This window comes from Dipodomys ordii, unplaced genomic scaffold (assembly GCF_000151885.1).
Source record: "Dipodomys ordii isolate 6190 unplaced genomic scaffold, Dord_2.0 Scaffold125, whole genome shotgun sequence".
NCBI classification, from domain to species: domain Eukaryota; kingdom Metazoa; phylum Chordata; class Mammalia; order Rodentia; family Heteromyidae; genus Dipodomys; species Dipodomys ordii.
In genome coordinates, this window is record NW_012267341.1 from 806241 (window position 1) to 830048 (window position 23808).

At 48.0% G+C, this 23808-nt stretch overlaps 1 protein-coding gene across 3 annotated transcripts; it reads left to right on the plus strand.

Annotated features, from left to right (window-relative positions):
• The first annotated feature begins 547 nt into the window (after positions 1-547).
• Positions 548-20124, plus strand: Rapsn (receptor-associated protein of the synapse). 3 transcript variants are annotated; one of them, XM_013030013.1, is made up of 9 exons: positions 548-559; positions 9851-10127; positions 10511-10849; positions 15262-15420; positions 15887-15985; positions 16060-16182; positions 16945-16998; positions 19319-19518; positions 19887-20124. In XM_013030013.1, the coding sequence occupies exons 2-9, from the start codon at positions 9936-9938 to the stop codon at positions 19957-19959; spliced, it is 1239 nt and encodes a 412-aa protein (XP_012885467.1). In that variant the 5' UTR covers positions 548-559; positions 9851-9935; the 3' UTR covers positions 19960-20124. The 3 variants fall into 3 exon arrangements, with proteins under 3 accessions (XP_012885467.1, XP_012885466.1, XP_012885468.1); XM_013030012.1 differs by lacking the exon at positions 548-559 and having other exon boundaries at positions 9726-10127; XM_013030014.1 differs by lacking the exons at positions 548-559; positions 16060-16182; positions 16945-16998 and having other exon boundaries at positions 9726-10127.
• The last annotated feature ends 3684 nt before the right edge of the window (positions 20125-23808 follow it).

Sequence of the window (23808 nt, forward strand, 5' to 3'; positions counted from 1 at the left end):
AAGGTTGAGACTCTATCTGAAAAATAACTAAAGTAAAAATAAGAGCAGAGTCCGAGGTAGCAAAAAGTCTAGCAAACGTGAAAACCCTGAGTTCAAATCTAAACCCAGTAGCATGTGCACACATGCATGCGCGCACGTGTGCGCACACACACACACAGAAACACAAAGTTGGGTGCTGGTGGCTGATTCCTGTAATCCTAGCCACTCAGGAGGCTGAGATCTGAATTAAGATTCGTTTGAAGCCAATTCTTAGGTATATTAATTTCCAATTAATCTTGAGCTGTGGCTCAAGTGCCAGCCTAGAGCAAAAAAAGTTTAGGGACAGTGTCTGGAGAACCTAACTTCATGTGTGGGGACCAGTACCAATAAAAAAAAGTTTACAAGGGGCTGGGAAGGTGGCTCAGTGGTAGAGCGCTTGCCTTGCATGCATGAGGCCCTGGGTTCAATTCCTCGGCACCACATAAAAAGAAAAAAGCTGGAAGTGGCGCTGTGGCTCAAGTGGTAGAGCGCTAGCCTTGAGCTGAAGAGCTGAGGGACAGCGCCCAGGCCCAGAGTTCAGGTCCCACGACCAGACCAAAAAAAAAAATTTACAAGCAGAACTTTTTTTTGTTAGTCCTGGGGCTTGAACTCTGGGCCTGGGCACTGTCCCTCAGCTCTTTAGTTCAAAGCTAGTGCTCTACCACTTGAGCCACAGTGCCCACTCCCAGCTTTTTCTGTTTATGTGGTGCAAAGGAATCAAACCCAGGGCCTCATGCATGTAAGGCAAGCGCTCTACCACAGAGCCACCTTCCCAGCCCCTACAAGCAGAACTTTATACTAATGTTTAGCAAGTAGTTATCCTAATTAATGTTAGTTAAGTATTTTATTTACCACAGTCAGATTCTATGTGAGACACATGAATATCTATTTCAGTCTTTACATCATTCCTGGGAGGTAGCTGCTGCTCCCCTCCCCATTTTATAAATGAGCTGGCCAGTCAACAGAAACCAGAATTGATTCCCAGGAAGTGGTCGTGTGTACTCACACTGGATTACTCACCTTCTGGGCTGGGAAGGTGGCTCAGTGGTAGAGTGCTTGCCTTGCATGCCTGAGGCCCTGGGTTCGATTCCTCAGCACCACATAAGAAAAAAGCAAGGAGTGGCACTGAGGCTCAAGTGGTAGAACTCTAGCCTTGAGCTGAAGAGTTGAGGGACAGTGCCCAGGCCCAGAGTTCAGGCCCCAAAACCGGACCCAAAAAAAAAAAAAAAAAAAAGAAAAACAGGATTACTCACCTTCTGTGCCCTTTCTTTTAACCACTATGGTTAAAAACAAAAGTGCTTTGGGGGGGAGGGGGAGGGGGGAGGCTGGGAAGGGATGTGAAGGGTAAACAAAAGGAGGAGGCTGCAATGCTTGGTAAGAAATGTACGCATTATCCTGCCCATGTAATTGTAACCCCTCTGTACAGTATCTTCACAAATAAAAAAAAAGTGCTTTTATTAGTTTCTTACAGATGATTGTACTGCTGTCATCTAGGTTAGGTGTTTGGGCTCTGAGGGGTGGGGGAGGGTGTTAATCTGACTTGCTGCTGTTGTAGCTCCCTCTGGTGGTGGCTCTGAAGCTTTGCGTCCTGAGTGACTTTTAATTGCTAGTGATTCTGTGCTGAACTCCTCCAGAGCACTTTCTTCTACATTCATTTGGTACCAGTCCAATTCTTAGTTGCTTAATTTTTTTTTTGGTCAGTCTTGGGGCTTGAACTCTGGGCCTGAGCACTGTCCCTGAGTTTTTCAGCTTAAGGCTAGCATTCTACCTCTTGTGTTCTACCACTTGTGCCACAGCGCCACTTCCAGTTTTCTGGTGGTTAATTGGAGATGAGTCTCAGGGACTTTCCTGCCCCAGCTGGCTTTGAACCTCAATCCTCAGATCTCAGCCTCCTGAATAGCTAGGATTACAGGTGTGAACCACCGGCATCCAGTTAAACTTACCATCTTAACCATTATTAATGAAATAATGTAATATCAGTAAGTAATTGCATAGTTTGTGCCATCATTGCAGCTTGATTGTTTGGTGGGGGGAGGGAACTAATGCTTAAACTCAGGGTTTGGGTGCTGTCCCTAAACTTTTTTTCTTCAAGGCCTAGTGCTCTACCACTTGAGCCACAGCTCCTCTTCCAGTTTTTTCTGGTAGTTAACTGGAGGTAAGAGTCTCACAGACATTCCTGCCCAGGCTGTCCTGGAACTTCAATCCTCAGAGCTCAGTCTCTTGAGTAGCTATGGATTATATGTGTGAGCCTGGCAATTTTTGAAACAGTTTCATGCCTTGGAGTCCTAAGTGCAGGAACTACAGATATTCTCACCAGATGTGTGTGTGTGTGTGTGTGTGTGTGTGTGTGTGTGTGTTGTGAGGCTTGAACTCAGGCCTGGGTACTGTTCATAAGCGCTTTCGCTCAAGACAAGCATTCTACCACTTTGAGCCACAGCACCATTTCCAGTTTTCTGGTGGTTTATTGGAGATAAGAGTCTCTAGGACTTCTCCTGCCTGGGATGGCTTTGAACCATGATCCTCAGATCTCAAGCTCCTGGGTAGCTAGGATTACAGGCATGAGCCACCGGCATCAGGCTCTAGCCTTTTCTTTTCTTTTTTTCAGTCACTGGGGCTTGAACTTGGGGCCTGGGCACTATCCCTGAGCCAGTCTCAGGCTGTTGGATTTCCCAGCCTCCAGCCTGTAAGTAAAATAAAGCCTTCCTTTCCTTTCCCTTCCCCTTTCCTTTTCCTTTCATTTTCCTCTTCTTTCTCTCTTTCTTTCTTTTTGCTGGTCCTGGGGCTTGAACTCTGGGCCTGGCAATGTCCCTGGGGCTCCTTTTGCTCAAGGCTAGCACTCAACACTTTGAGCCACAGCACCACTTCTGGTTTTCTTATGGTAAATTGGAGATAAGAGTCTCTGGGACTTTCCTGTAGGCTAGCTATGAACCACAATCCTTAGGTCTCAGCCTCCTGATTAGTATTGCAGATGTGAGCTGTCAGTGCCCAGCTGCTTCCAGCCTCTGTATGTGTGTGTGTGTGAGTGTGCACGCGTGCGTGCGTATGCACTACTCCTAAGGCTTGAACTGTCCCTGAGCTTTTTTTTTTTTTTTTACTTAGGACTGTGCTCTACCACTTGAGGACTACATCTGGCTTTTTTGGTGGTTGTTTTAGAACTAGATTTTTCTAACTAGAATAACTTGGAACTGAAATACTCTGGATCTCAGCCTTCTGAGTACGATTGGGTTACAGGTGTGAGGCACTACCACCTTGCCAAAAGAACCAGTTTGTGTTCCCTGGTGAAACCTTTTTATATTTTTGTAGATTGCTCAGCATCTATTTTTCCTTTTTTTTTTCTTTTAATTGCCAGTCCTGGGGCTTGAACTCAGGGCCTGGGCACTGTCCCTGAGTTTTTGCTCATGACTAGAACTCTACCACCTAAACCACAGCACTTCTGGTTTTTCTGTGTATGTTGTACTGAGGAATGGAACCCAGGGCTTCATGTATGCTAGGCAAGCACTCTACCACTAAGCCACATTCCCGGCCTGAAGCACCTATTTATTTATTACCACATTGCTGTTCCTGTCTGCAATGACTTTCTTGGTAAGCATGCCGCTTTCCTAGCTCATCTGAGCAATGCAATCCCTGATAAGTAAAAATCACCAGGAAACCTAGCACTGGTGGCTCACACCTGTAATCCTAGCTCCTCAGGAAGCTGAGAACTGAAGATCTTAGAGCCAGTTCTGACAGACAAATCCTCAGGACTTTTTTTTTTTTTTTTGGGTCCGGTCGTGGGGCCTGAACTCTGGGTCTGGGCGCTGTCCCTCAGCTCTTCAGCTCAAGGCTAACGTTCTACCACTTGAGCCACAGCATCACTTCCGGCTTTTTTTCTTTTTGCTTATGTGGTGCTGAGGAATCAAACCCAGGGCCTCAGGCATTGCAAGGCAAGTGCTCTACCACTGAACCACCTTCCCAGCCCATCCTCAGGACTTTTATCTCCAATTAACCAGCCCCCCTCCCTCCCTGCAAACCCCCTCCCCCCTCCCTTCTCCTTTCTCCCTCCCCCCCCTCCCCGCCAAAACAACTGGAGGTATGGCTGAAGTATTAGAGCATCATGCCCTGAATTCAAGTCTCAGTCAGGGGGTGGGGGCGGCTTTGTTGAGATAAACTGCACATTAATCTATAGAGTTCACCTGAGAAAATCATACTATCCATTGATTTGTAGACTAGTTCACTCGGTCATATCCAGAACTTTCTTTTTTTTGCCATCCATTTTCTAGCCTCTGGCAGCCACTAATACATTATTGATAGCCTTACCTATTGTGGATATTTCATGTAAATGTAGTCAAGGGCAGGTGGCTTTTATGCCTGTCTTTCTTCCTCTTCCTCTGCTCTTCCCTTCCCTGTCGCTTTCATTCTCACAGCTCCTCTTCATTTTCACCTACTGTATTGCCTGCCTCATCCTGAATCTGGCAGTTGTCTGGACCCACATTGTCCCAAACAGTTCCTATCGGCCACTAGATCTAATTAAATTTAGTTAAAATCAAAACGGTTTGAACCTCCGTTTCACTTACCAAATCTGATTCATTGCTATTCTATTGGACACTGCCAACATAGACCATTTCCATCATTACACTGCAGTCAGTGGTATAAGGGCTGTGATTACAGGCACGTACCACTCCGCCCAGCTACCACCATCCATCACAGCCCCAGCACTAGTCCTCACAGCAGCCAGGAACATAGGAGAATAGAGACTGGGGCACGGAGAAGCTGTCATGTGGCTAATAGAAGAGTTGGGTTTAACGCAGACCTGGAGCCAGACACCTGTGGCTAATGCCTGTAATCCTAGCTACTCTGGAGGACCCGAACAAAAGAGCCAAGGGACAGTGCCCAGGCCCTGAGTTCAAGCTCCAGTATTGACACTGGCACTGAGGAGTCATGGTGGGCCCTGGCGTGCCCTGGCTTAAGCTCCAGCTTTAGAGTGAGCTTCAGGAAGCAGGCAAGGGTCTTGGTCCTCACTGAGCCCTAAGCTCCTCACAAGCTGTCAGGTAAGTATTCGAGAGACATTCAATGAGTGCCTAAGGCAAAACAACAGATCAGAGTTGCTTTTTGTTGTTCTTGGTCATGGAGCTTGAACTCTGTGCCTACATACTGTCCCTGAGTTCCTCAGCTCAAGACAAGTGCTCTATCACTTAAGCCACAGTGCCACTTCCAGTTTAGTTTTCTGGTGCTTAATTGGAGGTAAGAATCTCATGGACTTTCCTGCCCGAGCTGGAACCATGATTCTCAGATCTCAGCCTCCTGAGTAGCTAGGATTATAGGAGTGAGCCACCAGTGCCAGGCAAAAGAGTTGCTTTGTCCAAGAGCATTCATGTGGCTTTTTTCTTCCAGTTACATCCATGTTTTGCAGATTGATCTCTTGGTATGCTTTCATATACTTAAGAATAAAGAAAATGGCCAGGCACTAGTGACTCATGCCCATAATCCTAGCTACAAAGGAGGCTGAGATTTGAGAATCAAGGTTCGAAGTCAGCCTAAGCAGGAAAGTCTATGAGACTTTTTGTTTGGTTTTGGTCATGGGGCTTGAACTCAGGGCCTGGGCACTGTCCCTGAGCTCTTGCACTCAAAACTAGTGCTGTACCACTTTGAGCCACAGCACCACTTCCAGTTTTGTGGTGGTTAATTGAAGACAAGAGTTTCAGGGGCTAGAAAGGTGGCTCAGTGGTAGAGCGCTTGCCTTGCATGCATGAGGCCCTGGGTTCGATTCCTCAGCACCACATAAGCAAAAAGATTCGTCAGCACCACATAAGAAAAAAGAAAAAAGCTGGAAGTGGTGCTATGGCTCAAGTGGTAGAGCGCTAGCCTTGAGCTGAAGAGCTGAGGGACAGCGCCCAAGCCCAGAGTTCAGGCCCCATGACTGGACCCCCCCCCAAAAAAAAAAGTTTCAGACTTTCCTGCATGGGCTGGCTTTGAAATGTGATTCTCAGATCTCAGCCTCCTGAGTAGCTAGGATTACGAGTGTGAGCTACCAGAGCCTGGCTCATGAAATTCTTACCTCCAATTAATCACATAGGGGGGTGGGGGAGGGAGAGGGAGAGGGAAGGAGAGGAGAGAATTGGAGCTATGGCTCAATTGGTAGAACACTAGCCTTGAGCAAAAGAGCTTAGGAACAGCACCTGGGTCCTGAATTCAAAACCCAGGAAAAGAGGGAGGGGGAGTAACATTTTTGCACCAATTTAACAGATGAGCTGTGAGCCAGTACCTGAACTAGTAGACCTACTATAACCATTAAACAGAAATGGCAACCAAGTCCCTCAGAGCCCCTTTCTAAGAATTCTGCTAATATAGCTTCTCAGCTGGGTGGGCCCTGCCTGCGTGGAGGTGTGAGAGGTGTTTACACCACTGCCACAGGACTCTGAGCACTTGGAGGTCCCTGTGTAGTCAGGAAAGCCCCAACGGAAGGGGCCTTCCACACCCCTTCAGCCTAAGAGTGCCACCAGTCTGCTTGTCCTGAGAGTATGGCTTGCCCAAGTGTCTGAGATATGATGTGACTTTTGCAATGTCACTTTGTTTGAAGAGTGTGTGTGTAGTTTTCTGTGCCAGGACTGGGGTTTGAACTGAAGGTCTAGGTTCTGTCCCTTTGCTTTTTGTTTTTGTTTTGTTGTTGTTTTTTTTGTTTTTACTCCTCAAGGCTGATATCTACCACTTGAGCTGCAGCTCCACTTCTGGCATGTGGGGGTCGTGGGGTTCTAACGTGTGTGTGTGTGGGGGGGGTTATGGGGTTTTAACTCTGGGCCGGGGCACTGTCCCTGAGCTCTTCAGCTCAAGGCTAGCTCTACCACTTTGAGCCATACTGCCACTTCCTTTTCTGCTTATGTGGTACTGAGGAATCAAACCCAGGACCTTATGCATGCAAGACAAGCACTCTACCACTGAGCTACCTTCCCAGTCCCACTTCTGGCTTTTTGATGGTTAATTGGAAATAAGAGTCTCATGGAGGGCTGGGAAGGTTGCTCAATGGTAGAGCGCTTGCCTTGCATGCCTGAGGCCCTGGGTTTGATTCCTCAGTACCACATAAGCAAAAAGAAAAAACCCGGAAGTGGTGCTGTGGCTCAAGTGGTAGAGCGCTAGCCTTGAGCTGAAGAGCTGAGGGACAGTGCCCAGGCCCACTGGACCAAAAAAAAAAAACAAAAACAAAGAGTCTCATGGAAAGCCTGAGCTTGCTTTGAACTATGATCCTCTCAGCCTCCTGAGTACCTTACTGGGTGTGAGCTACCAGCGCCCAAATGAAGTGTCTTTCAAGTGTAAATATCTAGGTAGTTGCAGAAGAGAGTGTTAGGAAAAACTTGTTTGAAGTCTCTGGCTCTTGTCTTTGTCTCTGTCTCTGTCTCTCTCTGTCTCTCTTTCTCTCTTTGGTGTTAATACAGGGTCTTGTACTTAGAGCCTAGCAATCTCATTAGGCTTTTTTGCTCAAGCCTGGCACTCTTTAGCCTCAGATTCTGACAGGTGGAAAGAAAGAAAAGAAACCTAGGAGACTTGGGAAGAACTGGTCCCACACTGCCCTAGACAAAAGGCACTCATTAGGATTGCTCGCAATTGGAACTCAAAGCTAGAAGCTAGGAACTCCGCGCCCATGCCCCATACACACATACACATACTTCTTTTTTTTTTTTTGTCAGTCATGGGGCTTGAACTCTGGGCCTGGGCGCTGTCCCTCAGCTCTTCAGCTCAAGGCTAGTCTCTACTACTTGAGCCACAGCACCACTTCTGGCTTTTTCTGCTTATGTGGTGCTGAGGAATCGAACCCAGGGCCTCATGCGTGCAAGGCAAGCACTCTACCACTGACCCACCTTCCCAGCCCCTACACACACTTCTTACAGCCCATTAATAACTAAAACAGATGGGATGTTAGGTTTCCAGGATTTGTCTTGCATATACGAAAACATAATTGTATGTATGTATCTATGTGTGTATGTTTGCCAGTCCTGGGGCTTAAATTCTGAGCCTGGGCACTGCCCCTGAGCTGCTTTTGCTCAAGGCTAAAACTCTTATCACTTGAGCCATAGCACCAGTTCTGCTTTTTCTGTTTATATGGTACTGAGGAATCGAATCCAGGGCTTCATGCAGGCTAGGCAAGCACTCTTTCACTGACCCACGTTCCTAGCCCCTATAATTTTTGTTAATAAAAATGAGACCAAGCCAGGCACTGGTGGCTCACATCTGTAATCCTAGCTACTGCTCAGGAGGCTGAGATCTAAGGATCAAGATTCAAAGACTCTTATTTACAATTAACCATCAGAAAACTGGAAGTGCCAGGACCAGAGTTCAAGCCCCAAGACACCCCCCCCCCCCCCACAAAAAAAAAAAAGCTACATCAGGAGAACAAAATGCCCTGTAGCTTTTTTTTGTATATGTTGTACTGAGGAATCGAAACTAGGACTTCATGCATGCTGGGCAAGTACTCTACCACTAAGCCACATTCGCAGCTCCCCCCCCATTTCTAGTTTTTGAGAGGTTGATTGGAGATAGGAATCTCACAGGGACTTTTCTGCCAGGGCTGGCTTCAAACCGTGATTCTCAGATCTCAGCCCCCTGAGAAGCTAGGATTGCAGGTGTAAGCCACCAGCGCCCGGCTTAGGTCATTTACTATAATAGCCAATAGACAAAGTTCAATCTTTTTTTTTCTTTTTCTTCTTCTTTTTTATACCAGTACTTTACTGGGGCTTGAACTTTGAGCTCTTACTCAGCTTTTTTTTTTTTTTTTTGTCGGTTGTGGGGCCTGAACTGGGCCTAGGCACTGTCCCTGAGCTCTTCAGCTCAATGCTAGCACCCTACCATTTGAGCCACAGCGCCACTTCTGCTTATGTGGTACTGAGGAATCAAACCCAGGGCCTCATGCAGCCTCTTACTCAGCTTTTTTTCTCAAAGCTGATACACAACCACTTGAGCCCTCTTCTACTTCAGTTACCCCTCTCCCTGGCCCTGGTTAATTGGAGATGAGTTGAGGATTTTCTGCCTGGGCTGGCTTTGAACTGTGATCCTCAGATCTCAGCCTCCTGAGTAGTTAGGATTTTTTTTTCCCCAGGCCTCTAGAATAAGAATGTTGGAGACTGGGAAGGTGGCTCAGTGGTAGAGTGCTTGCCTTGCATGCATGAGGCCCTGGGTTCGATTCCTCAGCACCACATAAGCAAAAAAAGCCGGAAGTGGCACTGTGGCTCAAATGATAGAGCGCTAGCCTTGAGCTGAAGAGCTCAGGGACTGTGCCCAGGCCCGGAGTTCAGGCCCCATGACCGACAAAAAAAGAAAAAGAATGTTGGGAATGCTGTGGACCTGTATCCAGATAAGTGACCATTCTACCAGCGAATTGATCACAGATTCTGGGTTGGGGAAAAAGTGGGGTGTGATGGTCAAAGGGGGCTGAGCGTTCGCCCCACCTCCCTGATGCCTTGTGTGTCCAGTGTCATCCCTGCTACCCACCCACCCCCACTTCAGCCCCTCCTAGCCTTAAGTCTGATCCCTCCCTGATGGTGGTTCCTTGCAAGGCTTTGGGGAGGTCCCAACCAGCCATAGGCACCAGAGTCAGTGTCAGAGGTACCAAAGAGAGTCCCAAGAGGGTGCCCAGGGGACAGGATGCCTGCATCCCTAGGAAGCTGCCTCCAAGCCTGAGGTGGGCGCGGCTGCAGCCCGCGTGACCTTGTCACTGACATTCCTCGCAGGCCACGTGGCCTCAACTGGCAGGGACAGCTGCAGACAGGGGCCTAACCAGCTTTGTTCCCAGGGTGGCGCCCGCTCTCCATCCAGGCCCCACTTAGCTCCGGGCTAGCACTGCTTCCCTTCCTGGGGCTCGGGGCAGCTGGATCTGTGAGTCCTGAACCATGACAGCCTAGAGGCACAGGGCCACCAGGTTCCCTCTTTGTGTGGTGCCAGGCTGTGGGAGGATGGGGCAGGACCAGACAAAGCAGCAGATCGAGAAGGGGCTGCAACTATATCAGTCCAACCAGACAGAGAAAGCGCTACAGGTGTGGATGAAGGTGCTGGAGAAGAGCTCAGACCTGGTAGGGCGCTTCCGAGTGCTGGGCTGCCTGGTCACTGCCCACTCAGAGATGGGCCGCTACAAAGAGATGCTCAAGGTGGGCATACTTTCCCTGGGTGGGTGGGACTGGATTATAGTTGGGGCCAGGACTGGATGGTTTCCAGGCCCTGTTCAGCTTCCCCAGGCTCTTCTGTGTCTCAGAGATTCTCTGCTGGGGCTGGAGACTTTGTATTTGCAGGCCTGAGTCTTAGACAGGGAGTGGTGGCTTCAGATTTAGGCCTGTGGCCTTGAACTTCACTGTTGGAGCTTCTGAGCCTGCCCAGTGTCAGAGCCAGATGTCAGACTCCAGATTTCAGCTCTCTTCTTTTTCTTGGTGGGGCTGTGGGGGGGTGGGAGGAAAGGGAGGGGATTCGGTGAGCCTGTAGGTAGAGGTTCAGAGTACAGGCTAAAAGCTACTTGCTGGTCACTTCCTGGGGACAGTTTGCTGTGGTCCAGATTGACACGGCCCGGGAGCTGGAGGATGCCGACTTCCTCCTGGAAAGCTACCTGAACCTGGCACGCAGCAATGAGAAGCTGTGCGAATTTCACAAGACCATCTCCTACTGCAAGACCTGCCTTGGATTGCCTGGTACCAGGGCAGGTGCCCAGCTTGGAGGCCAGGTCAGCCTGAGCATGGGCAATGCCTTCCTGGGCCTCAGCCTCTTTCAGAAGGCCCTGGAAAGCTTTGAGAAGGCTTTGCGTTACGCCCACAACAATGATGACACCATGCTGGAGTGTCGTGTTTGCTGCAGCCTGGGCAGCTTCTACGCCCAAGTCAAGGTGGGACTGGGCCCCAGGGGGAGAGGAGGAGGGTGATGGGGGGGGTGTCTTCAGAGCTAAGCTTTGGGCTGAGACATTCTCATGAGCCACACTCTGTCATGCAGTCTCTTTCCCTCCTTCTGGAAGCAGTGTGGTGAGTCACAAGAAGAGGAGTCAGGAAGGGTAGAGCCAGAATTCAAATCTAGATCTGACCAACTTCACAGGGAAGTAGGTCAGGGAGTAGGTCCTATATGGGCATATACCATAGGTCCACACTACCACGTGATCCTGGGCAAATCTTCTCTCCTCTCTAAACCCTGAACTCTGGGAGGCACGCGCACACACACACACACACACACACACACACACACACACACAATGAGGGAGAACAAGACTCAAAAGAGATGTAAGAATTCATTCATCAGATTTTTATTTTGCACCAGTACTGGAACATTAATTCTGAGCCTTGCATTCTTATTTGGCTCTCTTGCTCAAAACTGGTGCTCTACCACTTAAGCCACAGCCTCACTTTGCCTTTTTGCTGAGTAATTGGAGATGAAGAGTCTCAAGGATTTGTCTGCGTTGGTTGGCTTTCAACTGTAATCTTCAGATCACAGCCTCCTGAATAGCTAGGATTACAGGTGTGAACCACCCGTGCCTGGCCAAGTTAGTTATTTCATTGCAAATCTAATGAAATGACGATTTTCAAAGTCTGCCATTTCTTCCTTCTTTTTTTTTTGTCTCCTTTTTCTTTTCCTTTTCTTTCCCTTTTTCTTCTTTTTTTGCCTGTCGTGAGGCTTGAACTCAGAGCCTGGGCACTGTCTCTGAGCTTCTTTTTGCTCAAGGCTAGCGCTCTACGACTTGAGCCACGGTGCCACTTCCAGCTTTTTGCTGTTTATGTGATACTGAGGAATCAACCTTAGTGCTTCATGCATGCTTGGCAAGTCCTCTACCACTAAGCCACATTCCCAGCCCCTTCTTCTCTTTTTTTGTCTTGTCTTTTCTGTATCAGAACTGGAGCTTGAACTCAGGGCCTCTCTTTTTTCCTCAAGGCTGCAGCTCTACCTCTTGAGCCACACCTCCACTTCCAGATTTTTGGTGGTTAAGAGATGAGTCTCACTTTTCTTCCTGGCCTGACTTCAAACCATGATCCACAGATCTTAACCTCCTGTGTAGCTAGGATTACAGGTATGAGCTACCAGAGCCCAGCTGAGCTAGATTTTTCTATAAGGAAGACCTTCTCCTTAACCTTTAGGGCCAAGCCAGGACTAGTAGCTCATGGTTCAGAGACAGCCAGGCAGGAAAGTCTGTGAGACTCTTCACCTCCAATTAACCATCAAAAAGCCAGAATTGGAGCTGTGAACTGTAGCTCAAGTGGTAGAGTACCAGCCTTGAACTTGCAATCCTCTGCTTCAGCTTCCTGAGTACCTGGGATGAACATGCCTCCACACTTAGTTCTTTCATAACTCCGTTTCCCTTTCTCTTAGATGAAAAATCTTGGCTTTTAAAAATTAATTAGGCCTGGCTTAGTGGTAGAGTGCTTGCCTAGCATGCATGAAGCCCTGGGTTTGATTCCTCAGTACCACATAAACAGAAAAAAACCAGATGTGGCACTATGGCTCAACTGGTAGAGCAAAAGAAGCTCAGGGAAAGTGTCCAGGCTCTGAATTCAACCCCAGGACTGGCAAAATAAATTAATTAAAATCAACTAATTAGCTGGATGGCGGTGGCTCAAACCTATAATCCTAACAATTCAAGAGGCTGAGATCTGAGGGTTTTGAAGCCAGCCCAACCAGGAGAGTCTATCAGACTTATCTCCAATAAACTACTCAGAAAAAAAAAAACAAACAAACAGAAATGGTACTGTGGCTCAAGTGGTAGAGTGCTAACTTTGAGCACAAAGAGGCTCAGGGATAGCGCCAGGCCCTGAGTTCAAGCCCAAGGACTGGCAAAACTATTAAAAAATAAATAAAGGGGGGCTGGGAAGGTGGCTCAGTGGTAGAGCGCTTGCCTTGTATGCATGAGGCCCTGGGTTCGATTCCTCAGCACCACATAAGAAAAAAGAAAAAAGCCGGAAGTGGCTCTGTGGCTCAAGTGGTAGAGTGCTAGCCTTGAGCTGAAGAGCTGAGGGACAGCACCCAGGCCCAGAGTTCAGGCCCCACAACCAGATCCCAAAAAAATAAAAAAATAAATAAAAAATAAAATATATATAATTTGCTTTAGCCTACAAAACACATGGAACAGTTAAAAAAAAAACAGTGTCTGTTAATCTGAAAAAGTAGTGAGAACTAAATGAAGTGCATGGTTCCTTTGTGTGCTTTTTTTTTATCATCATAATATGTCCTACTGTGGATGAATTGTCCATATTTTATTGTGAGGTCATTTAAAATGTGATTATGTGATACACAGAGTTCTTTTTTTTTTTTTTTGGTCCGGTCCTGGGGCCTGAACTCTGGCCCTGGGCACTGTCCTTCAGTTCTTCAGCTCAAGGCTAGCGCTCTACCACTTCAGCCACAGTGCCACTTCCAGCTTTTTTCTTTTTGTTTATGTGGTGCTGAGGAATTGAACCCAGGGCCTCAGGCATGCAAGGCAAGCACTCTACCACTGAGCCACCTTCCCAGCCCCACAGTTAAGAGTTTTTTTCTTTTTGTCGGCCGTGGGGCTTGAACTCTGGGCCTGGGCGCTGTCCCTCAGCTCTTCAGCTCAAGGCGAGTGCTCTACCACTTGAGCTACAGTGCCACTTCCGGTTTTCTGGTGGTTTTATTGGAGATAGGAGTCTCACGGTCTCTCCTGCCCGGGCTGGCTTTGAACCGTGATCCTCAGATCTTAGCCTCCTGAGTAGCTAGGATTACAGGCATGAGCCACCAGCGCCCGGCCAGTTAGAGTTCTTTATCCCCACTTTTACCCAGAAAATCTATTTGAGCTCCTGCATACTATCAAACAAACATGATGAAACCAATAGAAAACTCTCACCAAGGGTTAAGTGCTGTGGCTTACACCTATAATCCTAGCTACTCAGGAAGCTGAGAAGAGCAGGCATGGTGATGCACACCTATAATCTCAGCAATTAGGATGCTAAAACAGGAAGATTATGAGTTCCAGAACAGCCTGGGCAATAAGTAAGGTTCTGTTTTGAAAGGAAGAAAGGGAAAGAGAGGAAAAATAAAAAGAGAGGAGGGGAGGGAGAGAGAACACTAGAGTTAGAATTGAAGGAAAAATGAGGTGAAGAGAAGGTTTGAATTTCATTTGGGTTTTTATTTTTCCGAGGTGAGAAATGTCAGAATGTGTTAAGATGATTGAGGAGAAAGAGGGAACTCTCCTCAAGCCTGGGGCTTGATTGGACTGACATTTAACAGGAGCAGGGACGGGACAGGAGGGAAAGAGAGCTAACTAGGAAGGGAATGTGGGTCACATGGTGACTAAGGAGCAGACAGACCTGATTTCCTGGTGGCTGGGAGAGGCCTGAGATGCTCGTAGGCAAAAGAGAGGCCTTTGGGGGCTCGAGGAGAAAATACATGACCCACTCAAGGCCTCACTGAGCCTTCTGATGCTTTTTTGAGCTGACAGTGTGGAATGTGCCATTAAACCCCCATGAACAGCTGCTGCTGGGCAGGGGGCTCTGATGTCCCCTCCCTGTGTGGCACTGAAGGACTGAGTGAGAACAGAAGCCAAGTGTTCTCTTGCTTTTGTATTCATTCATTGACACAAATATTTGTCTTGCATCTGTGAAGCTCAAGATGTGAGTTAGTGAGTTAGTGAGTTAGTTAGGGGGTGGAGCTGTGGCTCAAGTGGTAGAGAGCCAGCCTTTCATGAAAAAGCTAAGTGAAAGCATGTTGGGCATGATAAGACCCTGAATTTAAGCACACACGCACACATACACAGGGCACACTGGTGGCTCACACCTGTAATCCTAGCTACTCAGGAGGCTGAAATCTGAAGATCACAGTTCAAAGGCAGTTCAGGCAGGAAAGTCTGTGAGACTCTTATCTCCATTTAACCAGCAAAAAGCTGGAAGTGGAGCTGGGCTCAAGTGATAGAGTGCCAGCCTTGATTGCATAAAAGCTAAAGGACAACACCCCAGCCCTGAGTTTAAGCCCCATATGTGTGTGTGTGTGTGTATGTGTGTATATAGAACTAGCAAGATACATATCTGTTTATTTATAGATAGATAGATCTATATCTATCTGTCTGTCTCTGTGCTAGGTTCTTCATACTGGCAGTCCAAATACTAACTCAGCACTCTTCCAGCCACACCTCTGCATGGTTGTTCCCTTTACCTAGGCCTGCCCACCCCACCCCTGCCAGAGACCAGATGAATGAATGAACACTCCTCCCCCTTCCCCTCTTGCCAGCTGCCAGAGAAGCCCAGTCCTGCAACCCTTGGCTTAGGGTGGTTGCTGCCACTCAGCCCCTCCTGCCCTGTCTCCCTGCAGGACTATGAGAAAGCCCTGTTCTTCCCCTGCAAGGCTGCAGAGCTGGTCAACGACTATGGCAAAGGCTGGAGCCTCAAGTACCGGGCCATGAGCCAGTACCACATGGCCGTGGCCTACCGCCTGCTGGGCCACCTGGGAAGTGCCATGGAGTGTTGTGAGGTGGGACAGCCAGGAGACGGGCATCATCTTGGTGATAATGGTGGTGTGGATCAGGGCATCAGGCCTAAATGCAGGGCCTCTGACATTAGCCCATAGAGGTCCCCAAGGCTAGCCTGTAGCCCAGCTTCCCAAGGGATGTATTTGTGTCCCCTCCCCCATCCTATCTAGACCTCACTTCCTCAGGGGAAGGGGCTTCCCTCTGTCCCCAATACCCTCTGGGGGGCACTTTAAAGAGCCAGTTTGTGGAGTCCCATTGGCTAAGTTCAAATCCTAGCATTGCCATTTACTTCCTGGGTGACCCAGATCAAGTGATTTCTCTCTGAGCCACAGTTAACAGCTGTCAGATGACAGTAGCCACCTCAGTGGGTATCGTGACCTCAGTGGTAGGGCACAGGTGTCTTAGGCTCTGTGGATACCACAACTCCTGGGCTTTGGGTACCTCATCAGTGACCAGCCTCCCTTGCAGGAGTCCATGAAGATTGCCCTTCAGCATGGAGACCGGCCTCTGCAGGCACTCTGCCTGCTCTGCTTTGCTGACATCCACCGGAGCCGAGGAGACCTGGAGGTGAGGTGGCCAGGATGAGGTAGGGTGGTTCCGGCCTGCCCCAGCCTCATTCCCCCTCCCAACTGGCTCTGCAGACAGCCTTCCCCAGGTATGACTCCGCCATGAGCATCATGACTGAAATCGGAAATCGCCTGGGCCAGGTGCAGGTGCTACTGGGTGTGACCAAGTGTTGGGTGGCCAGGAAGGCGTTGGACAAGGTAGGCTTATACCCTTTCCTATAGCCCCTGGCTCTCCTTAGTGCCCACTGCTGGGGGCTAGTGGTCAAAACTGTAGATGTGGTATTGGACAGGGTCCTCTTTGCTCCTTTATCCAACATCAGCTTCACCATGTTCCCAGGACACATTGCTATTTCCCAAGCTCAGAGAAAACCCCTGGCTTGCCTGGAAGCCCAGAGCTAGGGAAAGGCTAGGGCTGAGGCTTGAATAAGGGGCCCCTTGACTTACAACTGTGATCTCACAGCACCCTGGGGGGACTGGTGAGTCCTGCCTATCTTGGGTCTTCATAAACCATGGTAGACCTGGGTCTACTGGTGGCTCACACCTGTAATCTTAGCTACTCAGGAGGCTGAGGTCTCAGGATTGCAGTTTGAAGCCAGCCGGGGCAGGAAAGTCCATGAGACTTATTTCCACTAAACTACCAAACAAGACGGAAGTGAACTGTGGCTCAAGTGGAAGAGTGCTAGCTTTGAGCAAAAGCAGCTCAAGGACAGAGCCTAGGCCTTGAATTAAGGGCATGTGCATGCACACGCAAATGTGCACGCGCGCATACACACACACACAAATGGCAAAATCTAACTCAGCCACACAGCTCAACTGTGCTCTCTGTCCCTGCCATCTTTGCTTGCAAAGCAGTGGTCCCGCCCTGCCTCCCTCCCTGTCACCCCCCTCCCTTTCTTTGCCCTGAGCCAAGGCTCCTGTCAGACATTTTGCCTATAGCCCTGGCCTCTGCTCATCTTCCAGGCTCTGGACACCATAGAGAGAGCCCAGGACTTGGCTGAAGAAGTGGGGAACAAGGTCAGACATGATTCTGTCTTTTGGGTCTGAGGTCAAGAGCCAAACCCAGGGTGCAGGGTATGGGTTCTGGGGGAAGGTCTCTGGGCCTACCTATACTCTGAGCCCTTCCTGAATTTCTGGGAGCTGCCTGCAGCCTCCTCAACCCCCCTTGATTTCTTCCAGAGCACTTATGGGGTGAAGCAGGAGTTTCCTAGTTTGGTGGATAACAGAATTTCTCAGTCTTTTTGCTGTTCATTAGAACTCCTAACAATAGCTTCTATTTCTGGAGATCTGCACATGCACCAGTCTTCAAAGGTTCACAGTTCAAGTCTTCCCTGTGACCCCAGTTTATAGATGGGGAAAGTGAAGCTCAAAGAGGCACTCAGAGTCCCTCACTACTAACTGTCTTCAGGCTGAAGTCCACATTCTTTCCAGAGTATATTTGGCCTCTCTATATGTAACTATCTACTCTGGACCTTAAAATGTTGAATGCAGGCTTAGTGTTTGTCAAAGTCATCTAGAAGATGTGCATTTCTCTGGGACCATGTGTACAATCCAACTGCAATGCCAAAATATATTTGCTTTTGGCTGGATTATAGCCATTCAGGTTTACACAAGTATGGGGCTGCAATGCTGATGAGCATGTTTGATTAAAAAAAAACAAAAACAAGGAAGCAAATTCATTATTATAGAGACAGTGCAGCAAGTCTGGTTAATAAAAGTCTTTCACAAAACATGGACAGGAAGGGGTGACATTGTCCAAAAGTAAATGTACTCTTTATCTGACTTATGTAAGTGTAACCCCTTTGTACATCACTTTTATAATAACAATAAAAAGGAAAAAAGTAATAACAGCAACAAAAAAAAAAAAACATGGGCACTAGCTAGGGGTGGTGACATATACCTGTAATCTCAGCTACTCAAGAGGTAGAGAGGGAGGAGACTCTCAATATCAAGACCAGTTAAGGCAAAGTTATCAGTCTGTCTCAGAAACAAAAATTTAAATCAAAGGCCTGGAAAGCATAACTCATGTGATAAAGCATTTGGCTAGTGTGTGCCAGGGCCTACATTTAATATTTAATTGCTAATACCAGGAAGAAAAAATAATTGTTTTTGTGTGTTGTTTCTGGGGCTTGAACTCAGCAGTTTGGGAGCTGTCCCTGAGATTCTTTTGCTTTCTTTTTTTCTTTCCTTTTTTTTTTTTTTTTGTTGGTCATGGGCCTGAACTCTGGGGCTAGGCGCTGTCCCTCAGCTCTTCAGCTCAAGGTTAGCACTCTACCACTTGAGCTACAGTGCCATTTCTGGCTTTTTCTGCTTATGTGGTGCTGAGGAGTTGAACCCAGGGCTTCATGCATGCAAGGCAAGTGCTCTACCACTGAGCCACCTTTCCAGCCCTCTTTTTATTTTTATTTGAAAATACTAAAAACACAGGGGTTAAGATACATAAACCAAGTAAAGAGGACATTTCCTTTTGGACAATATCATCCCCTGGGATTCTTTTTCTCAAGGCTAGGATTCTACCACTTGAGCCACAGCACCACTTCTAGCTTTTTCTTTTTTGGGGGGGTCCAGTTGTGGGGCCTGAACTCTGGGCCTGGGTGCTGTCCCTCAGCTCTTCAGCTCAAGGCTAGCGCTCTACCACTTGAGCCACAGCGCCACTTCCGGCTTTTTTTTCTTTTTGCTTATGTGGTGCTGGGGAATCGAACCCAGGGCCTCATGCATGTAAGGCAAGCACTCTACCACTGAGCCATCTTCCCAGCCCCACTTCTAGCTTTTTCTGAGTAGTTTATTGGAGCTAAGAGTCTCAGGGACATCGGGGCATCGGTGGCTTATGCCTGTAATCGTAGCTACTCAGGAGGCTGAGATCTGAGGATGGCAGTTCAAAGTCAGCCTGGGCAGGAAAGTCCGTGAGACTTTTTATCTCCAATTTACTACCAGAAAACCAGAAGTGGTGCTGGGCTCAAGTAGTAGAACACTAGCCTTGAGTTGAAGAGCTGAAGGACAGCGCCCAGGCCCAGAGTTCAAGACCCATGACAGACCAAAAAAAAGTCTGACTTTCCTGGTTGGGCTAACCAAGTAGCTAAGAGCATGAGTCACTAGCATCCAGCTCAAGAAAATTAAAAATTAAAAAATAAATAAATAAAAACCATGTGGGTGTCTAGGCATCCTAAGGATGAGGGTCTTTGATCTAACTCACTCCAGGGAGGGAGTCAGAGAGGGTAGGAGATTTTTCCTAGTTCCAACTTTCAGTATCAGAGCAGGGCGTGACTGGACGCGGACCTCCCTAGAACTGACCTTGGCCTCCCTCCCACCCCTGCCCTCCTCCTCTCCCCGCCTCCAGCTGAGCCAGCTCAAGCTGCACTGCCTGAGTGAGGGCATCTGCCGCAGCAAGGGGCTGCAGCGGGAGCTGCGCGCGCATGTGGTGCGCTTCCACGAGTGCGTGGAGGAGACGGAGCTCTACTGTGGCCTGTGCGGAGAATCCATCGGCGAGAGGAACAGCCGGCTGCAGGCCCTGCCCTGCTCCCACATTTTTCACCTCAGGTGAGGCCACCCCGTGTGATGGGCAGGGCCCCCACTTAAGACGGTTTAAGCGCTTTCCACTCGTTAACAGCTCTAGTGAAGAGGGATCATCGTCACTCTCATTACCCCACAGGGAGTTCAGAGAGGTCCCTTGAAGGTCATCAGGTCAAACCAGCCTGGGCCGTGCCTGCCTCACAGGGTGGCACAGGGTGCCCAGGGCCATCCCAGGCTCCGCTCTTGGTTCTAGAAGCTCTTGGGACCGCCGGAGGGCCCAGGCAGAGCCACAGGAGCCTGGGGCCAGGGCTGCCCCTGAACCACGGGGATGGGGGGGGGGGGGGGGGGAGTTGAGGGCCAGTTGGTGATCAGACTTGAGTCCTTTGGCTCTTCAGGTGTCTACAGAACAATGGCACTCGAAGCTGTCCCAATTGCCGCCGCTCCTCCATGAAGCCTGGGTTCGTGTGACTTCCAGCGGCAACCTTTCCAGCGGCTTCTGCCGCTCCTCCCTTCCATCCTCTTCCACCGTGGGTCTGGAGGTGTCTGTGCACTCCCGGGGTGGCAGCCAGGACCTCCTCCATCACAGCCAGAGCCTGCGGCCTGCTCTCTGCGCTGCCCTTCTCTGCCACTTTGTACTTCGCTCTTTATAGAAAAATAAAACTACACATGGTCCCAGTGATTCTGACCTTCCATGTTCCAGGGATCAGGATGAGGATAATGTGGTAGAAGGGGGGAAGGCTGAGGCTCTCCATATGTGTTTCCCCAGACAGGAGCCTCCCTCCACCTGTGAGGACCCCTGGCTAGCCTTTACAGTGAACTGGAGGCAAGACCCCTATTGAGGGATAAGGCTATACAAGGAGATGACATCAGACAATCAATACAGTAAGCTCTGCCTATAATCCTAGCTACTCAGGAGGCTGAGACTTAAGAATTGTGGTTAGGGCTGGGAAGGGGGCTCAGTGGTAGAGCGCTGGCCTTACATGCATGAGCCCCTGGGTTTGATTCCTCAGCACCACATAAGCAGAAAAAAGCCGGAAGTGGTGTTGTAGCTCAAGCTATAGAATGCTAGCCTTAAGCTGAAGAGCTGAAGGACAGCACCCAGGTCGAGTTCAGGCCCCACGACTGACACATACACAAAAAAAGAATTGTGGTTCAAAGCCAGCTCAGACAGGAAAGTCTATGAAACTCTACCCCCCAATTAACAACAACAGCAACAACAAAGCCCAGAAGTGGAACTGTAGCTCAAGTGGTAAAGAGCCAGCCATGAGTGCAAAAATTCAGGGATAGTGCCCAGGCTCTGAATTCAATTCCATGTACTGGTACATGTACATATGCATGTGCACGCAAGCACAAACACACACACACACAAAACAGCAACAAAAAACAACAAGCAAGTGATATAGAAAAGGTAAAAAATTGTTTTGGCTGAATCATGTATCCCTCCCTCCAAATTCATCTGTTGAAGTATTATCCTGTGTGATTACTGTCACAAAATGTCATAGGACTGGATGCTGGTGGCTCATGCCTTAATCCTAGCTACTAAGAGGCTAAGATCTGAGGCTCTAAGTTTGCAGCCAGCCAGGAAAAGTTCATGAGATTCTTCTCTCCAATTAACCACAAATCACAGAAGTGGCGCTGTGGCTCAAAACTACACATGGTCCCAGTGATTCTGACCTTCCATGTTCCAGGGATCAGGATGAGGATAATGTGGTGGAAGTTTTGAGCAAAAAAACTCAGGGACAGCGTGCAGGCCCTGAATTCAAGCACTCCTCCCCCCCCCCAGCACGTACACCATAAGGTAGTATATTGAGTCAGAAATGCAATAGGAATTAACAGAAATGTTTCTTACCATTTTGGAGGCCTGGAAGCACCCCAGGGTAAGAGGCTGCAGATTTAGTATCTGCTGAGAGCCCCATTCTGGCTCATAGATGCTGCCTTGGGAGCTCTCTGGGGTTCCTTTATATTGTAAGGGCACCAATCCCATTCATGAGGGGCTCACAAGGCCTCATTCCTAACATCATATTGGGGATTAGATGTGATGTCAGTGTATGAATTTGGTGAGGGAGGGTGGTGTCATAATGTGGGATTGTGTCTGGAGATAGGACTTTGAAGGAGGTAATTAAGGCCAAGTGACATTGGGGCAGGACTTAGGACTGGGGTCTTATGGGAAAAGGATGACATGTTGAGGTGGCTCAAGCCTGTAGTCCTAGCTACTCTGGGGGGAGTAAGGACCATTATTTGAGGCCATCCTGCAGGGGGAAAAGAAGTTTTCGAGATGCTAAACTTCATCCCAACCAATAACTGGGTGTGGTGGCAAGGGAGTATAAATAGGAGGATCGCAATCCAAGCAAATCAACATAAAATAAGATCCTATCTCAAAAATTAACAAACACTAAAAGGGTTGGCAGAGTACCTCAAGAGTACTGAGTTCAAATCCCAGAGAGGAAGAGAAGGAAGAGGAGGGGTAGGAAAGAGGAAGATGAAGAGAGGGGAAGGAGATAATGGAGACCCACAGTGTACAGAGAACAGGCCACACTAAGATGGTGGCCATCTGCCAGCTAGTAAGAGAAGTTCCACCAGAAGCTAAATTTTCTAGCCTCTAGAACTGCAAGGAAACACATTTCTGTATTGAGCCACTCTGTCATATTCTGTCAGGGCAGCCTGAGCTGACTAGAAATGTAAAATTATTAAGTTCTTTGAAACACTAAAACAGAGGGTATACATCCTTCATCTTCATTATTTTTTCTTCCTTTTTATTTTTTAAACTATCTTTAATTGTCCAAAGGACATTCTTTTTTTTTTTTTTTTTTGTCAGTTGGGGGGCTTGAACTCTGGGCCTGAGCACTGTCCCACAGCTCTTCAGCTCAAGGCTAGTGCTCTACCACTTGAGCCACAGCACAACTTCCAGTTTTCTGGTGGTTAATTGGAGATAAGAATCTCATGGACTTTACTTGCCTGGGCTGGCTTTGAACCAAGATCCTCAGATCTCAGCCTTCTAAGTAGCTAAGATTACAGGCGTGAGCCATTGGCACCCAGCATAGAGGTGAAATATTATGAAGTCTGTAATTGCATTAGAAATGGTTCAGGAAAAAGGGTGTTTGCACTGAAAGCAAAAGTAAATTTGGTAAAGGGTTCTCAGTTTGCAAATCTAGGTGAAAAGTACAGAAGTTTGTATTGCTTATTCTTTGAAGTCTTTTTTTTGGTATGTTGAACATTTTTCAAAATAAAGGGCTTTCCAAAATAGTATATTTTAGGATGTTGTCCAGAAAAAGAACCAAATAGGGATTGTGTGTATAAGAGACAGAGACAGAAATAGAGTCTGATTTGTTATAAGGAACAGGCTGCTCCCACGATAGTGGCTTAGTTCAAGTCAGAGCCAGCAGGCCTAAAAGCCATCAGAATTTATTGGGATTGTCTCCACGCCCCAAAGGCTTTCAGGTTCTAGACCCACTGAAGAGGACTGATGTAGTTTCAGCCCAAAGACAGGAAACAAAAAACCTTTGTACTAGTTCAGAGACAGTCTGGCAGGAAGAACTCTTGTCTTTATTTTTTTAGTGTTAGCAAGAATTTTAGAAGAAGTGTTAAAGTAGGGTGAAACAGAAAAAGAGGAAAATATTTCCTACTTCTTTAGCCAGAAATGGGGAAATGGGCACTAGCCTTGAATGGAAAAGCTCAGGGACAGTACCCAGATCTCCTGAGTTCAAGCCTCACAACTGACTAAAAAGCAAACAAATTAAAAAGAATAGAATGAGCTTATCTCCCTGAAATTTCAGCTTCTACAATTTCAGTTCTTTTAATGTACTGAGGCCAAGTGAACTCTCTAACAGCCTCTTCTTCTACCTGAAAGAAGCTACTGTCCTATCTGCTCATTGAGACTGAGCACCAGTCTACTCCAGTCAGTACTTACTATTAAGGAGAACTTAGGCAGATTTTATCCAGTACTAGTGCAAAAGAGAAGAGACTTCAGTATAGAACTGAGTTCAGTGCAGAAGCCAGCTGAGTCAATAGCCAATCAGCACAGTGAGGAGGGTCAAAGGCAGGGAGATTCTTGCTAATAGCAGGCTGAAGATTTCTCATCTATGGAGGATGAGGGACTTGATATCAAGAATAATAAAGACATCAAGGGTAAGGATATTCTGCTGAAATGACTGAGCAGAATTTTTGCTAAAACTGGATTGAGCAGACTGACAATTGGGCTAAAGGACTAGAGCAAGGAGGCCTAGATGTAAGAAGGGCTCAGAAAAAACTCTCTAAAATTTGGTTACAGAAGGAACGAGCCCTATTGTCTACTCATGGTACAATGCAAGCCCAGGCCGG